General features: G+C 45.3%; 2 protein-coding genes across 2 annotated transcripts; both read right to left on the reverse strand.

Annotated features, from left to right (window-relative positions):
- Nucleotides 1-7364: 7364 nt before the first annotated feature.
- Nucleotides 7365-11047, reverse strand: msrb1b (methionine sulfoxide reductase B1b). The gene is made up of 4 exons (XM_036132110.1): nucleotides 10874-11047; nucleotides 9239-9381; nucleotides 9025-9142; nucleotides 7365-8168 (listed from the first exon to the last, which is right to left on the reverse strand). The coding sequence occupies exons 1-4, from the start codon at nucleotides 10926-10928 to the stop codon at nucleotides 8152-8154; spliced, it is 333 nt and encodes a 110-aa protein (XP_035988003.1). The 5' UTR covers nucleotides 10929-11047; the 3' UTR covers nucleotides 7365-8151.
- A 1543-nt stretch (nucleotides 11048-12590) lies between these two features.
- On the reverse strand, nucleotides 12591-14127 carry neurl2 (neuralized E3 ubiquitin protein ligase 2). Its single transcript, XM_012867218.3, has 3 exons — nucleotides 14036-14127; nucleotides 13165-13944; nucleotides 12591-12846 (listed from the first exon to the last, which is right to left on the reverse strand). Exons 2-3 carry the CDS (start codon nucleotides 13934-13936, stop codon nucleotides 12731-12733), a joined length of 888 nt encoding a protein of 295 aa, XP_012722672.2. The 5' UTR covers nucleotides 13937-13944; nucleotides 14036-14127; the 3' UTR covers nucleotides 12591-12730.
- Nucleotides 14128-15329: the final 1202 nt, after the last annotated feature.

The following is a 15329-nucleotide window of genomic DNA, read 5'->3' on the forward strand; positions in this document are numbered from 1 at the left end:
CCTGGCCTCCTCTGTGCAGCTGCTGGGTCTCTTCTCTTCTGAAAGCCATCCTTTGTGACAACTGCAGACCTACATTGTAAGACGCATTAAGTCTACTTTACTAAAAAAAAATATGCAAACTCATTAAAAATAAATACTTTTGTGAACTTAAACTGTCAGTATGTGCAAGTTGCACACATGAAGTTTGCACAACTCTGTGAACTTAATAACTTTGAGCAGACTTAATAGTGACAGTGAACTCTTTTTGGGGAATCATCCTTTAGATCTGCTTGCAGGAAGCATTCCATCTGGATCTTAAGTTATTTTTCAGATTTTCTTATTATGTTTCCATGTTGTTAATCCAGCAGTTCTGCGTTCTGAATAGACGTATTACTCAGGACACTGGGACTCTTTATCTGGGTGAAGCATTTATGTTTCATATATTAAACAACCAGCAGATCTCAGTGTTTAACGTCTTAGGAAGGCCAGTATTTTATATTATTGACTACATCCCATTATTTTATTAGCCAATCAGCTAATGAGGTTAAACTGATCTGCTCATGTCTCCACCTCTTTCAAATACTTCATTTCTATGTGCGGACTCAACTTATCCAACCGTTTACAGCACTCAGCTAAAATGAGTATAAACATCAGGTTGGTGAGAACTGAGTTTAATTAAACTGAACGTTGCATTTTACAGAGTAAATCTGCACCTAAACAGGAAGATGAGGTCAGTTATAATCCTTTATACTGAATAACATCAGCTGTGCAGGAATGCTAATATTTAATTTTCCTCCGTGTTGTAGAGCAAATCTGACACAGTTAACTCAACCAGACCCGTTCTTTCTGTAAAACAAATGTTGAACGGATTTAAAACAACTCAATGCTAGAGTTAAACACAGAGGTGAGTCCATGATGCTGTGGGCCTGTGGGACACCATGGGAACCTCGTTGAAATAAAAGCATGAAGTCACAATGTTTTAAGGAAAAATCTGCTGGGCCGTCCTCATTGGCTGTTTAAACAAATGTAATAATACAAAATACCAAGAGGAGCCATTTTAGAAGGATGTAGTCCAGGAAATTAACAGCAGAGGTACAATTAGCTCCAACTGTGATTGTGTGAAAGTATTTCTGAACACGAATAAATGTACCTTGAATAAATGTACTGGAATTACAGGTTGGGGTTTTCCTTTTTACGCGTCTTCACCTGCTGACTCTGATAAGAATTTCGTTTTTAGATGACAAAGTATCAGTTTTTGTAGTGCAGTAAAGTGAATATCCATTGGTCTGTGTTGTGTTCACATAGCGCCCGTCTTTGCAGGTTCTGACCGGGTTCTGCTGACCCGTCCTCCCAGAACCTGAGAGCTGACAGAGGACCGCCTCACATGTCTCTCCCCACAGAGACGGAGGGAAGGTTGCTGGTTCCTGCTGGCTGAGGCAACAACACACACCTCATTATATTCATTTAGCTTCCTGAATAAATTACGCTGATTGTTTTCTCTAATCTGTGGTAAAAGCTAAAAGCTACTTAAAATGCGCCTTACACTACAGTCAGTCATCTGAAATCTACGTTTCACTGGTTTTCTGTCACAGCCAGTTTATATTCACTCATTCAGATTTATTCTGTGGGTCTGCTGTCGAGGATTCAAAGCTTTTTGCTTTATAATACAGATCTGAAAATGTCAGGAAGGAATCTTCTGTTGATTTGCAAACTGCTGCTTCCCTGTGCAGAGAAAACATGCAACGGCTGAAAGTCCTGCAGTGGCAGCGGAAAACTCTGCAGGAATGTGTCCTCTTCACCGAGGATGTCACACAAACAGATCCCAGCCGTCTGTGCCGGGGGGGGGGGGGGGGGGGTCTGCATGCTGTGAGAAAGCCAGCTGCGGGGCCACATTCCCGGCCTAACTGCAGGGCAGAGTTCTGCGGTGAGCCGGGTAAGTATAGGCCGCGGCGCAGCGTGCATTATCTGCCGGGCGTGGCCAGGAGCTGCTGCTCTCTGAGTGCTTCCAGAGGAAGGCACGCTAAGTGGCAGGCATGCCTGCACAGGACTGCAGCCTCGCTGGGCGACACCGAGCGAACCAGAGGGCAACCAGAAGACATGTTTACCACTTTAAAGACGGAAAGAATGACGGCAGCAATAAAAACTCACATTTAGACGCTGCAGGGACCGTGGAGCAGTTTATGAAACACGTTTCTACTGAAACATGGGATTAAAAAGAAAAAACGGCTCCAAGCAGCGAGAAAAGGGTCAATAAATGAACTTCAGATGGTTTCTGCTTGGTGGAAACATTCATGAACAAAGGTGAGGGGGGGGGGGTCATGCTGGGATCTGCTGACACCAAGCTGACAGGAAAAAAGGATGTTGAGAATCAAAAGGAGGAGATAAGCCGGCAGGTGTTTCATGTCCAGTTGAGATCCAGACAAAACATCTGAGATACAATCTGATCATGTGACTCAGATGTTCTGTGTGTTTGTGGCCCAGAAGAGGCTGAAGGAGACGCTGTAGTCCTGAAAAAGCTCCAGGAGGAGGAGGACGCCGTCAGGAGACGAGACCTCTGAGGAGAACTGGTCCTCCAGCGTGTCTCTCCCTGCAGCTCTGAGCATCAGCATCTCTGATGGCTTATCAGACACGTGTGTCCCAGATAAAGACCTCCATGAGATGCCAGCCTGTTGGTCGTGTGTCTGCCAGCTTCTCCAGCAGATCCTCAGATTTCCTCCCTGTGGAGGTCCTGGCTGCAGCTGCAGAGCGACTTACTGCGTGGCGTGGAGAGGACGCCCAGCAGCCATGACGGGTAGAAGCTGCTCTGTGATGCTTCTGGTCACTCCTGCTGCTGCCATCCCACTGGAGACAGCGAGATGTTTAAAGCCTGACATGATGAGGAATTATCAGAGCAGCAACTATTTAAACCGAGCCCAGCTTCAGTTTCTTTGCTCATAAAGATTTTAGATTTTAACAATCCTTTGGATTCCTCCCGTCTGATAGGATCCTCTGCAGACCTCCAGCTGCAGCTCTTTGGGCTTCAGGACAAATCAGACAAAATTGGTGTCAAACATTTGAAAAGCAAAAATTTTCGTTTATGCTGCTTTAATTTTATTCCAGGTTAAAACTGAATTATTCATATTCATAGGTTAGCATCTTATAATTTACATAAAATTCACAGTTTTAGCATGGACAGATGTTCACTGACTTTTGATGACCTCCACAAACTATTATTAATATAATTAAAATGATAGCAGTACAAAAATTTTATATATTTTAAAATATGCATTTTAAATTTTTTATATTTAAAATATATAAATTTAAAATATTTTATATTTAAATATGTTTAAGGCTTAAACAAACCTCAACGAGCCGAGTCATCATGTTCTGCTCATGTGGGAGTAAACGTGGGGTGTTCTAACTTATTCCTCACCAGAATCTGCATTTTTATCACATAGAAGACGCTGTAGGTTCTACAACGAGACATGCAGCCGGCACCGTGGACCAGAACCGACCCGGTAGGTCGGCCACTGTGATGGTCGGTAGCTACGGTGCATGAAGATGGAGATTTGCTTGGTGTCCACAGGATGGTCCATAATTCAGCCCAGATGGCTGCTGGTTCTGGTTCCTCTCACAGACGGGTCGGCTGCCTGTCAGCTGATGCTTTCTGCAGCCGCTGCATGATTTCATGTCTCTGTGGGTCGTAGTCACCCAGCAGGAGCCGGCAGTCAAACACTTTTACACATTCAGACGCATTCATGGCAGATTCAAACCCAAACACTGATGGACCAGCTGGTTCTGAACAACGAGCGGAGGCGTTCAGGTCCAGTTAACGGAACCGTGACAGGAGTTTCCTTCAACAGAGAAAAAGAAGTTTTCCTCCATCTGGACAACGAGGGATGTCTTAAAAAGACAAATGCTGACGTTTAAACGTGGCTGAGAGGCGCTTGGTGCTGATCCGACGGGCCGACCCAGTCCCAGTTTTGGTTAAATCTGGTTCCTGGTGGAACCGGGTGGAACCAGGTTCTCCTCATCGGACCCTGATGGGGTTGTAAGAGTTGCTATGTGAAATAAATGATAAAACCTTTTAAATCAAATATCTGCGGTAAGAACATCCTAACAAACGACCCAGAACCACCAGAACCACCAGAACCACTAGAACCACTAGAACCACGACTTGCTCTGCGGTTGCCTAGAACATGAAGGAGCTTCGTGTCTCCATCCATGGTGACGTCCTGAGATCGTCTGCTATGACGTTTCTTCATGAAGCCTCACTGAAGGAACCAGGAGCTCCTCCCCAGGCTGCAGCAGAACCAGAGAACCCAGAGAACCCGGCGCTGATGAAGCCGTCATTTTACAGCCAGGTGAGGTTCAGCCAGGTGAGGTTCAGCCAGGTGAGACACCTGGAGGAAGGACGCCGTTCTCCCAGGACCAGCAGAACGTTCTCTGTGGGTCGCAGCGTCTCTTATTAACCCTCTGCGGTTCCTTCCTGCGTGTCTCTGTGTGTTTTGGCCCAGACTTCCTCCCTAATGAGCCTAACTATGAGCCTAAGCTTTGACGAGTTTCCTTCTCCAAAACGTTCTGGCAACTCGTTTGCTTTGTGAAAATAGCAGAAGCTTTTTTCCTAAAATAATATTTACAGTGTTGGTAGCAGGCTTGAGCAAACCTACGGGAAATGTGCCGTCTGGCCTAATTCAGCGTCTTCCATGCAGGTTTCTCCTGTAAAACCAGGGAGGAACTGGAGCGGCCGGTAACGACGAGGCCGACCTCTGAACGGCGTTCCTGCGTAAAGACGTCAGCAGGTCATAATGCAGCCCGCCTCTAACCAACCTCACATTTTTCCTCCATTCAATCGGTCCCTGAACGCCTCGGGGCCGCCGGGTTAATGGAGCGTTTGTGCACCGCTATGATGCTCCGTCTGCTGTCTGCCAGCAGCTTGACCTTAGGCCTCAGATCCACCGGGGAGAAAAGATGTCTCCTGGTGGAGCCGAGTCTTCACAGAAAGCTTCTTTTATTTTCTCCGCTGCGAAGCGAAAGCCAAAATGTTACCTAATGGATGTGAGTCACAGAGAACAACAGCGACCAGGAGGTTCATGTTTTCCTCTGCTAGCCGAGCACAAATTGCCTGGAGGAAGCTTTTATTCAACCACAAGCCCGGTTCACAGCAGTCCGACAGGTCAGCAAACCTGTTTGTGGTTCAGACTGATGCTGCTACGTGTTTTCTGGGAAGTGGCGTTAAAAAGCCGTGACAGGAAGCGTTTAGTTGGGTTTCTCTGCAGAAAGCTAAATCCTTCAGGTTAAATCTCTGCCCTGCAGCAGATAATCAGAGGCTGGAAGCAAAACCACCATGAGAGTCTCACACAAAGAGAACCAGGAGCAGAATGTGGTTAAAAATAAATAAAGACCATAATAAATTAAGACAACACTTATCCTGACTGCTTCTAACAGCAAAATAACCATTACACTTAAAATAAGTTTTCCTGAAACATTTCTTTTATTTTGGGAGTTAAATTATACACACCCCTGGCAGACTGGGGCTGAAATCTGTTTTTCATTGAACAAAGAAAATGACAAAAGCATCTCTCAGAAATGATAAGACAATATAAACCAATTTAATATTTTATTAAAACCTGGCATGACAAACATAACGGATTCCCTGATTCCCGTCAGTGCTTCAAAACATCACATTTAGCTCCTGTTAGAAGAAACATGTTGGTCACATTGAAATATTAGTTTGAATCTAAACCTGACGGGGTGTGAATAATTTTGGGCTTTCTTGGTTTAGTTGTTTTAGTTTTTAACGTGGAGTAATTTAAATAAAACAGCAGATTGCAGCAGATGACCCACACCGTGCATCCAGCCAGCTAGAGGCGACGCCTGAACACGGCATCAGTGAAAGGAACAAACGGACGTAGCCGTAGTCACTCCTTCAGCTTCTAGTTGTTTAAAAATCAACATGTGAAGAGCTACCAATCAGCAGAATTCAGCTTAATAACTTTCATTAACAGCTTTAATAACTAATGTGCAATAACTAATGTGCAATAATCTATTTAATACACCGTGCAATAATCCTGAAAGAAATTACTTCTGCTGCTATCACCACCTGAATATATGTCAATACACATGTATATATATTTGTATATGTATATCACCGTGAATGTAAATAAGACATCATCTTTCTTTTTGTATTTTTGTTCTTATTTTTCTCTTTTTCTTTGATCCACTGTATATAACTGATGCACCTTCTCTACTTTGCACCTTCTTCTGATTATTGACTAATGAGCTGATGTGGCAAGTGAATTTCTCCAATGTGAGATCAATAAAGCCTATTTTATCTTATCTTATCTTATTTTATCTTAATGGGGGATGAGCTGATGAGCAGCTAAATAACATCTGTAATGTTAATGTGAATAAACGCAGCAACGATCAGATCATGAGAAAACGGGTTTAAGATTAACTGAACCAGAACCTTTATGGGTCTGAAATGTTCAGCTCTGTGATCTGATGCCAACGCGTTGCTCAAAGGTTTCTGCTAATCTAGAGCTGCTCCTCAGAACGGGCCTCAGCCAAGGTTCTGGTTCTGTAACGGTTCGTGTAAAATAATAAATAATAATAAAATAACAGCCTTCTGGTGCTGAAACCAGCAACCGATGACTGGAAAGGAGAGGAAACTGGTTAAACCTGATTTCCTTTGTTTTTTCTGTAAGCTTGCAGAATCAGGCAGATGGCAGGACATCACCTTCCTCCACCTGGACCAGCAGGTTAGTGATGCAGCAGAACCTGCAGAACATGGCCTGCAGGCTGCAGCTGGACCACAGAGAAGGAGCCAACATCTGTAATTAATGCTGACAGAGCAGACAGAGCAGCTTTCATCCTGCAGGAGATGTCGCCCTCTAGAGGTCAGTCACATGATCTGCTTCTGCCTCTCAGGACCAAAATCCACTTTGAGAACATTTCAGCTAATTTAAACTTTAAAAAAGACCCGTTGATGCACGTTGAATCCTTACTGAAAAGTGCTATTTAAATAAACTTGCCTTGCCTATGATGCGTAATTTCACTCATATCCAGCATTCAATGATTCTTTATTAGGGAGAAACTGTTTCTGGACGGGCCGAAGCTGCAATCAGAACCAACCGTTCTCAAAATAAAACGTTCTAATGTCAGCCTCAGCGTCCCATCACAGAGTCACAGCCGTCTACTGAACATGCAGTCTGCTCCTTGGTACGGAGGAGGTGGTGAGGAGGTCCTGCGATGTTTCTGTCTTTATAAATGTGAGTCTGGCATGAAATAAACGATAAAAGCACAGAAACAAACCTGATCCCAGTGTTGAGCATGGTGGAGGAACTGTGATGCTGCGGGCCTGTCTCTCCTCCCAGAACTTTTAAAATCAGCAAATCTTGAACTAATTGAATGTAATTGCTTTATTTGTTATTTTAGGTTTTAAGACAAATAGATAAATAAATATCTGGAGATTTACAAACCGTTCAACAATACAGCGATCCAAAAAGCAACACAGGAAAAGTTCACCGAACCAAATCAGCCTAAATCCTGCAGAACGGCTGCAGCTGGAGGACCCGGGGATAACATGTGGTCCAAAATCTACAGCTTCTATTTTTAATTACAAATGTGACATAAAATGGTATAATAATACACTTAATAAATAGCTTTTTTAAGAAGTGCTACATTTCAATAAATAATTTGGTCTAAATGGGTCACAGATGGCTCTGTAGCCTGTCAAAGCTTACAGCTGCTGTCTTATTGGACTAACAGGGGAGCTGATAGGTGTTGCACCAGAAACTTGTAAAAATCTATTTATTTTTCATAGAAAATACTCCCAGCAGAATAAAGACATTTAAAATGATGCTGCTGCAGGAGAAAAGTCGTGTATTTCCTATGTCCCAGTGTTAACAGTGGCTGAGAGCGCGTCTCCACCCAGCAATCATTCACTCAGCAGCAGGAGGTACCAGGAACCTGCAGGAGAACCGCTCAGAGTCTCTACACTCAGCAACGTTCTGACGCCTCGCTGGAAGTTTGTTCTAAGAATATCAGCAGACGTGTGGTCCAGGTTGGTCAGTGATCATCAGCAGGCAGGGAGTCCTTCTCAGGCCTTTCCCCCGTCCACGTCACCCTCTGACCCGACCTGAAACCTGGACCCGTGCCGAGCAGCAGCAGAACCAGCCGTCTGCTCGCTCCTTACTGCTCGCCGTTACCTGCAACCAGACACACAGCAGATAATGATGTTCATCAGGTCAGCGCAGAAAGGCTGACCGGTGCTCCATCTCAACAATAAAAAGTAGCTCTGCCGTTTAAAATCATTCCAGGACCTACTGGTTCACAGAGAAGAGCTCGGCTCAGTGGAGAAAGCATCCAGACAGCTAGCAGCTAGCAGCTAGCATCCAGACAGCTAGCAGCCAGACAGCTAGCAGCTAGCATCCAGACAGCTAGCAGCCAGACAGCTAGCAGCTAGCATCCAGACAGCTAGCAGCCAGACAGCTAGCAGCTAGCATCCAGACAGCTAGCAGCCAGACAGCTAGCATCCAGACAGCTAGCAGCTAGCAGCTAGCATCCAGACAGCTAGCAGCCAGACAGCTAGCAGCTAGCATCCAGACAGCTAGCAGCCAGACAGCTAGCAGCTAGCATCCAGACAGCTAGCATCCAGACAGCTAGCATCCAGACAGCTAGCAGCTAGCAGCTAGCATCCAGACAGCTAGCAGCCAGACAGCTAGCAGCTAGCATCCAGACAGCTAGCAGCTAGCATCCAGACAGCTAGCAGCTAGCAGCTAGCAATGACAGCAAAAGTAGCTTAAAAGCACGGCGGTGGCGCCATCATGCTGTGGTGCTGGGTAGCTGCTGCAGTAACAGGCCGCTGACTTTCAGCAAAGCTTCAAATATTCAGTCAGATTAAGACAAACAATCTGTTGGACTGTGAAGCAACGATGAACCCGAACATCCAGAAGAAACGACCTTAAAGTTCCTAAAAGGTTTCATTGAACTGACCCACAGCGCCGTACCTGAGCTGAGATAAATAAAAGCTTCTGCCAGTGAAACCGGGTCGGTGTGCGGTACCTTTGTTTGGGATGAACTTGAGCGAGTGGCTGAAGATTCAGAAGCGGGACGCTCCATCCTCTGGACCGTCGTTCACAAACTCGTGGCCCAGCCCGGTGCCACACTTTCCGCACAGAACCTGTGAAGGAGCAACAGCGTCAGCCTCCAGGATCCGATGTGGCTGAGGTTCTACTGACTCACGGGTTCTACTGACTCACGGAGTCGGACCGCAGACCTTGTAGGCGGTGAGCGTCTCCATCATCTTGGTGACGCTGTCCTCTCTGATGGTGTCGGTGAACGCCGGCCACGGAGACGAGTGGGGGAACTTGGCCCGACTGGAGAACAGAGGGTGGGTGCAGTTGGAGCAGGCGTAGATTCCTGCAGGGAAAGGTCCGGAGTCATGCTGGAAGGAAGCAGCAGCTGTAGCTGAAGGTTCTGGTCCAAACACTGACTGCAGTCTGGCTGTGGTCCATTTCCTCCATGCTGACTAAGGCCTCAGTCCCAGATGAGGAAACCAACCCTGAGGCATGATGCTGCCACCGTTACTGAATAAAACATGTCTGCCATGGAGAAGAGGCTCATATTTCACAAGTTAACGCTCTAAAGTTGATCTGGTTAAATATCCTGCAGATGCTTGCAGGCTGAGAGGGAGGCCATAATCTGAGGATTAAAAATAATCTAAAGATTGTCAGCATTGAAACGACCACCTCTAGATTCTGTATATATATATATATATATATATATATATATATATATATATATATATATATATATATATATATATATATATATTGTCTATAAGTCAAATTCCTTGTAAGTGCAAACCTACTTGGCAGTAAACTTGATTCTGATTCTGACCTTGAAACCTTTTTTTCTGTGGAGCCAAACTGTGAATATGTCTTAGTTAACTATAAAGTTATTTATCTGAGGAGGGCCTGATGTCTGTCTGCATGTCGTCTTCATTGTGCCAATCTGAGTGCATGTGTGGAGAATAATATACCACATGGTATATTATGAGATGATGTGTTGTGAATAAAGAAGATGGAACTGAAATAATGGAAATAATGTCATAAATTATAGACGACGCTGAAAGCTACGAGGACGGTTAGGATCCTGAGACCCTGGGGAGAATTTATTTCTGAATAGTGTGAACTCTCTGTTGATCCTAATGTCCTGTTTCTTTGACTCTTTTATTTTCCTATCATGTTCCAGACTAACTAATGCAGCGAGTCCAGCTTCTCGCCTCCCTGCAGCTCTTCTAGCCTCTGTCTGCGGTTCTTTCCCACCGCCTGGTTCCTGCTGACGCTGCTGCTGCTCCAGGGCGTCTCCAGATGTTCCTGAGGCTCTTCCAGATGTTTCTGAGCTCCAGACATCGTTTCTATGCTTTGTTCATCTACAGTCTCATCCTTATGTTGTTTTATTCATAATTACTGATTACATTAGAGAAAGCTCAGTAATTAATTTAATGCGTGTTGCGACAAAAAGCCTCTATTCTATTCTAACTCTGCATTTAGGCTTAAAACGGGATTTAATTCAACTATAAACATGTTTAAATCTGCTGAGGCGGTGATGCGGCTTCCCTTCAAGTTGCTTCTCTATGAAAATTCATTCATTCATTTAAAAAAACATGCAACCGCGGTGCTGCACAGGTGAATAATAAATAGGAATATCAGAATAATAAAAGGCACTAAAACACAAGGTTCACAATAAAAAAAAAAACTAAATTATCAATGAAGGCGAAGACAGCCGAACCTCATGATGCCACTGTTGATGAATTTCAGAGAGAAATCAGGCTCATCATCAGGGAGCAGGTGGCTGGTTCCGATCCTGCTGACCCAGTGGGACGTTACGTCACGTCCTGTTTGCTCACCTGGTTTAAAGTGATCTCTGTAGATCTCATCCCCCACAAACCGACAGAAGGACATCCTGCTGCTGCTGCTGGACAACAACCACCGCAGCGGGTCTTAACCTGGATTCTGGTTCTGGTTCTGGTTCTGGGCTCTCCTGGCCGACGACACCGCCGCTTGGCTCCTTCTGGCGTGCAGTGACGTCATCCCGGCTGATCGCTGGAGCTCCTCCCCCTGCAGTGCTCGCCGCTGCCGCAAGATGTCGCTGTTGGACAGCAGAAGAAAAGCCAGTTCATTTAGGAGGAGCAGAAAACCAGAAAACATGTGGATTTAAATGGAAACGCAAGAGAAACACAAAGAGATCCAGCGGTTTGAAGGAGACATGAGAGGTTTCTCCCTACCTGAACATCTGATTGGTCACTCTGAAGCCTCACCTGCTACTTTTCAGGTAAAACAAAAATCCCACAAGGTTGGAGAAACCTTCATTCTGGTTTTAGGTGAGCTGACAGCTTCCTGCGCCAAACGGTCCTTCCTGCAGACTTTGGCTGATCAAACAGAGAAACGGAGCTTCTTTCTATAAAACATGTAGTCTTTTTAGAAAAGTTGTGTTTTCCTGCACCTCAGCAGAAACCCTGTAACCCCCTGACTGCTCCATGGGGTTTGCACCCCTCACTGTCTGCATAGACACTCAGATGTTTGCAGAACAGTTAGTTTATAGATTATATCTGCAGATGTAGTTGGTCTGAACAGTTCTATATTTTTAATGTGTCAGTTTCCTTTGTGTCTTTGCTTCTGGAGTTACATTCTTCATCATGTCTGGAGCAGCTGTACGGTTTATCTCTTATGACTGGTCCACAGAGAAACAATTTAAAACGATTTAAAACAGGTCAGTTCATAAAGTGAATACTTTCAGATGCTGTTGAGTCACTCAGCGATCACCTATGGAGCACATAATGACAACCTTACCATGTTTTTTGTTTGGAGAAATTAGCTGAATGCATAACTTAGTTATGATTTTATCCACCCTGATCTCCAGTTCAATCCATTTATTTTAACAAGATGGCTTCCAGGGATCGACTGGACCATCCAGCTGCTGTCGGCAGAAAACTAAACCCGGTCCATTTATCCTGTCGTCCTTCCTTGGATCGTAAAAGGTCTACCAGGACACCTGAGAGACGGCCCCTACCATGATGCTCCCCCCTCCTGACCTCGCTGTTGGTCCTGAGGAGAGATGGTCCATTCTTCCTCCATTCTTCCTCCAAACACGGTGCAGCAACGCCCCCAGAGCTCAGTTCTTGTCCCATTCTCCCAGAACTTCACTGGCCCGTCCAGATATTCTGCAGTAAACGTGTTAAAGCTTCAACTTGCCTTTTCTTCAGCAGTGGTGAATGTTCCTCCAGGCGATTGTGGCTGATGTGTCGCTGCTGGTTTTCATGCTAAAATGGTCCCTGCTAACTAAAACAGAAACCTTAACCTGCAGGAACAGTGAAATTCTTCTCTTTTTACTTCTGGTTCTCACGGGAACCCTCAGAACCTCAGAGGTCCGTCTGGAACCAACAGCATCAGCATGTTTTACAACAGCAAGGCTGTAAAAAGCTCTCGGTAACACGGCTAACTGGGAGCCACACGTCTAAACAGACTTAGAAAAAATAACGGCCACTTTAATCATGATAAACTAAAGTGGACCGGCAGCTGTCCATCATTGTTCCAGAAAAAACTACAAACATGCAGCGGTACCCAGTCTGGTCATTTTCTGCTTTATTCCACATTATACAAAAATAACGTTTCTGTAAGACAAATGAAACTGTAATAAAGTTTTTATTGGGTTGTTTGATGCACATCTGGAAAGGTCTCACGTGGTTCTTCATTTTCTGCGCGCTTCATTCATACTTGCAGTAGTGCTTCAGAGCCTCTGGCAGCTGGAGCCAGTCGATAGCCATCCTGTGGACGATATGCTTCTGGATGGCCTTCCTGCAGAGCGTCTGCAAGGAGGAGACTGGAGGAACATGGAGAGGACAGACAACGGGAGCAGAAGCAGGAAATGAGTCAGAAAAACCTTTCAACAAGAACTATCACAGAAAAACCTCCAAACATAAGGACTGCAATGACCTTCAAAAAAGGGGATGCATGAATGCAAAGAGTCAAAAAACAATAAATTACCAAAAATCCCACATAAGGACAAAAAAACTGTAGAAAGTGAAACAAAACACGGAGATTCAGCTGGAGAACAGTTGGGAAGGCGTGAATGAGAACAAATGCTGCCAACGTTGGCCCAGCGGCACCAAACATCATGACTGCCGGTGCTGACACTCACAGCCGTACTCCACCTGGACTATCCGGACACACTTAGTGGCAGCAAACACGTCCACCACCGCGTACAGAGGCCTGCTGGCAGGAATCCCCTTGGCAGAAGCTCCCATGTCCTCTCCGTTGATGACGATGTGCATGTCAGCCGTGCGGTCGCTTCTCGGCACGTACAGAACTCCGATCCTGCTGCGTCTGGCTGTGGGAGGCAGCGCGTTTGTCTTATACAGATCGTCCAGGATGTGGCTGAAGCGTCCAGGGCGGCTCCGGCCAACCAGTTTGTCTCTGGGGATTCGGACAGAGTCAATGTACAAGTGCGTGTCCGTGAAGAAGGTCTTTGGTTTGGAGTTGCTGCCTCCACCTTCATCCTCCTGAACTCCATCTCCTTCCTCCCCTCGTCCAAGTCTCCGTCCAACACCGAGCTCTCCTCCTCCAGCTTCCTGAACCTGCGCCTCCTCCACCACCTTGTTGTGGTTCCTGGTGATGGCAAACACCCAGCTGTCCCCCAGCTCCATCAGGTCTGGGATGGAGTACTCAGGGACGGCCTCTAGGCTCGTTGGGTCCCAGGCCGTCAGGCCCACCCGGAGGTGTCCACACCAGCCCAGCTCCTTCTCCTCAATCTCAATGAGAAAGATCTCTCCAGGCTTCAGAGGGTACTTGCTGAAACAAACCCCGTTGGCGAAGCTTTCCACTCGGGTGGCCTGAGTTCCTGAGTGGTCCAGTCGGATATTGGTACCGTGGTTTGGGTGGAACTCCAGGAACTGTTCAGAAAGAGCCTCCATTTTGTTTTCTGCCAATCAGATGAAACACAACCAACTTCAACAAACTATTTCAAAGGAGACTGAAGTTATTATTAAAAGAATGAAAGCTTTGAATCAAACCTGCAGTGAAGCTTCTTAGCTAGCGTCAGCATGAGGCCTGACAGAACCGCTCGGCTGGACGCTGCAGGAAGGGCCTGGAAGGCTATTTATACACCGCCGCATGTGTCAGCCGATCCAAAGGTATGTGTGTGTGTGTGGGGGGGGGGGGTGTTAAGGGGCAGCAAAATAAATCACTAGAAGACCAGAGAAAATGAACACTTTGATAATAAAAACTGCCAAGAATGAACAGGAATACAAGATTAACAGATTCCTCAACTTCAGGACAGATCCAGAGTTTAATCTGGTCACAAAACCTCTGATATAACGACACACATTCCACCAGTGTCAGCAATTATTTACCAGATATTAGGTTAAAGTGCTGAAGAACACCTTGAACAAAGACAACAGCAAACCAGCCTCGTGTGTTTGGATCAGCAATCAGTCAGAAAACCAGCGACGATTCTGGAAAAGCTCATGAACTGTTTACTAAACTGTTTTATGCTGATGATACTGTGATGTTTGCTGTCAGCTGCACTGATGTTTTCATCCTGTTTATGGTTACATCTGTGTAGCTGCTGTTAGTCTTGGCAAAATAGGACAAAATAAAAAGAAATACTGATGAAATAAAGCTTTAAAGGGAAATTAACATTTTCTTCTTCTCTGTCATTAGTGTTCAGTTCATTATTTATTTAGTTATTAATGGTTCTGTTAGATTATTGTTTCTTTGTGCTCTTAGCTTCTGTATCCAGTTCAGTCTTTAGAAGCTTTATTTAGTCTCTTTAGTCATTCTTTGGTTCTTTTTTCCTTCTTTCTGTTATTGCTCTCTCTCAGCTCATTACCTGTCACTCACCTGTGCTAATTACTTTCACCTGCCTTCCTCTCTGCCTCCTCTCCTGGTTAAATTGCTGGCTTCCTCTTGCTCCTTGTCAGATCTTCCATTATGCTTCCCCTGTTCTGATTGGCTCCTTGTTAATTAGACTGAAGAGTCATTTTAATTAAGCAAAAGCTCTGCAGCTCAGGGCAACACCTGCAGGTTAATTTCTCCTGGCGTTGCTGTTAAACAGGTTAGTGGCCATTGGAGGATTTGCCCTTCCACATGAAGGGAAGTGATTCCTTCACACAGAAGCTTAGAAACATCAAAGATTTAACATTTTCTGAAGCTAGTAATGAAATCTATTTTACCAACAGTTCCTACAGAAAGCCTAGATTAAATCCAGGGGAAAGCGTGAACCCAGCAGTGAAAAGTCTCGTCAGCGATGGACGATGACCTCTTTACTCGTTAGCGCTCCTCGTTATGTAGGCCAGCATGGAGGGA

The sequence above is a fragment of the Fundulus heteroclitus genome, unplaced genomic scaffold (assembly GCF_011125445.2).
Source record: "Fundulus heteroclitus isolate FHET01 unplaced genomic scaffold, MU-UCD_Fhet_4.1 scaffold_47, whole genome shotgun sequence".
NCBI lineage: Eukaryota > Metazoa > Chordata > Actinopteri > Cyprinodontiformes > Fundulidae > Fundulus > Fundulus heteroclitus.